The sequence below is a fragment of the Aureococcus anophagefferens genome (genome assembly GCF_000186865.1).
Source record: "Aureococcus anophagefferens unplaced genomic scaffold AURANscaffold_183, whole genome shotgun sequence".
NCBI classification, from domain to species: Eukaryota; class Pelagophyceae; order Pelagomonadales; family Pelagomonadaceae; genus Aureococcus; species Aureococcus anophagefferens.
This window is the reverse complement of record NW_008705725.1, coordinates 10,870-12,720: the sequence shown is the minus strand read 5'-3', so window position 1 is coordinate 12,720 and position 1,851 is coordinate 10,870. Positions and strand designations below refer to the sequence as shown.

General features: G+C 71.6%; 1 protein-coding gene across 1 annotated transcript in view; it reads right to left on the bottom strand.

Moving 5' to 3' along the window:
• Window positions 1-76: 76 nt before the first annotated feature.
• The window catches only part of AURANDRAFT_68508 (hypothetical protein), a gene marked incomplete at both ends in the record, with an annotated part of 11,867 nt that continues 10,092 nt past the window's right edge, over window positions 77-1,851 (bottom strand). The window contains one exon of the mRNA XM_009044202.1: window positions 77-1,279. Within this exon, the coding sequence (XP_009042450.1) occupies window positions 77-1,279 (1,203 nt within the window). The remainder of the gene's footprint in view (window positions 1,280-1,851) is intronic.

Sequence of the window (1,851 nt, the reverse complement as noted above, 5' to 3'; positions counted from 1 at the left end):
ACCAAAGCTGGATGATTTCCAGCAACGTCGACGCTGGCGAACGGGTTCGCGCGTCCCGTCATGTTGACGAATTTACCTCGCGCGTTTTCGAGGTAGTCGATCCGGCCCGCGGCGGTGCCCAACACGAGATCCACGTCCGCGTCTCCGTCGACGTCTCCGAGTGCCGGGCGCGTCCTCGCCCCGACGCGCATCTCCTCCAAGGGCTTCCACACGAACTCGCCGCCGTCGTTCCGGAGGTAGAACATCGACCCGTCCGTCGCGACGACGGCGTCTACGTCGCCGTCGCCGTCGACGTCCTCGAACGCGAACGCCGCGTCGAGGGCCGTGTCCAGAGACCCGAGGCGACTTTCTCGGAAGCGGTGCGTGTTGCCCCAGCAGGCCTCCGTGCTTTGGAGGCGGCAGTAGGCGGGGCTCGTCGCGGGTACCGACGTCGGCGCGGGAGACGCGACGACCGTCGGCGCCGCGCTCGCCGTCGGCTGGAGCGAGGGCGCGAGACTCGTCGGAGCGAGTGTCGTCGTCGTCGGCGCCGGCGTGAGCGACCGCTCGGACGAGGGAGCGCGCGTGGGCAGCTCCGTGGAGCACGACTCCTGGACGTCTCCGCCGGAGAATAGCATGGACATTTCTGTCGGAGCACCACCGGTCACGTCGCCGAGCGTCCAGGAGACCTCCTCCGGGAAGAGGCCGTCGCCGTTCACCGATGCCGCGAGGCAGCCGTCGGCGAGGCAGAAGCGCTCCGTCCCGGTCGCTCCGGCGTCGAGCGTCGCGTGGAAGACGCGGTCCCCGCTTTCGGAGTAGAGCGAGAAGAAGGCGTCGGTCCAGCCGTCGAGGCCGGAATCGAACATTTCGAGGCTGTAGATCGAGGCGCCCGCCTCGCAGGCGAGCGCCGTCGGGGCCCGCGAGGGCGCGCCACTCGGCGCGGGCGCGGGCGCCGCGGTCGTGGGAGACGCGGTCGGGCTTCCCGGCCGCGGGCTCGGCGCGGGCGTCGGCTTCGCGCTCGGCGCCGGCGTCGGCGAAGGGGTCGTCGGGACGAACTCGACGGCCGCCGGATCGAGGCACGCGTAGGCCGTTCGTCCGCACGCGTGGACGGGGCCGTCCTCGCAGGTCGATTCGCAGCAGTCGCCGCCGTCGTAGCCGCAGGCCTCGCTGTTGTAGGCGCCCGGGTCGCAGGCGCCGTCGCCGACGTAGGCCGGGTGCGGCACGAGGCACGTCGACGGCACCGTCGGGCGGGGCGTCGGGCGATCCGACGGCGCGGCCGTCGAAGGACGGCGCGTCGCGAGCACTGAGGTGGGCGCGCGCGTCGGCGAGCTCGTCGACGGCGAGTCCGTAGGAGCGGGCGTCGGCCGCGGCGTCGGCGACGGCGTCGGCCGCGGCGTCGGCAACGGCGTCGGCGTCGGCGTCGGCGGCGACAAGGTCGCCGTAGGCGACGACGTGTACGCGCCGAGGGTGACGGTCGACGAGGCTGTTGTCAGGAGCGACGCCTCCGTGTTCACCGTGGCCGATTCGAGGGCAGATCCGGATCCGCTCTCGATGGCCGCGGCCAGCGCCGTGGCGTAGCTCCCGTCCTCCACGGCCGAATTGAGCTCGGAAACGGCCGACGAGCCATCGCCGGCCACCTCGAGCTCGAAGCTGATTTCTGTCGCGTCGCTCAGTCGGCGACGGCCCTCGATGGCGACGAGACGGCGATTCTCGTAGTCGCGCGCCGCGACGCCCGATATCGACTCTTCCGGGACGTCGGTCAGCGTGTTGGAGATGGAGACCTTGAACACCTCGATCGCGCCCGCGTCGCCGTTGAAGGCGTCCGCATCGACGCCGTCCAACACGAGAGCCGTGGCCACGCGTGCGAAGTCGTAG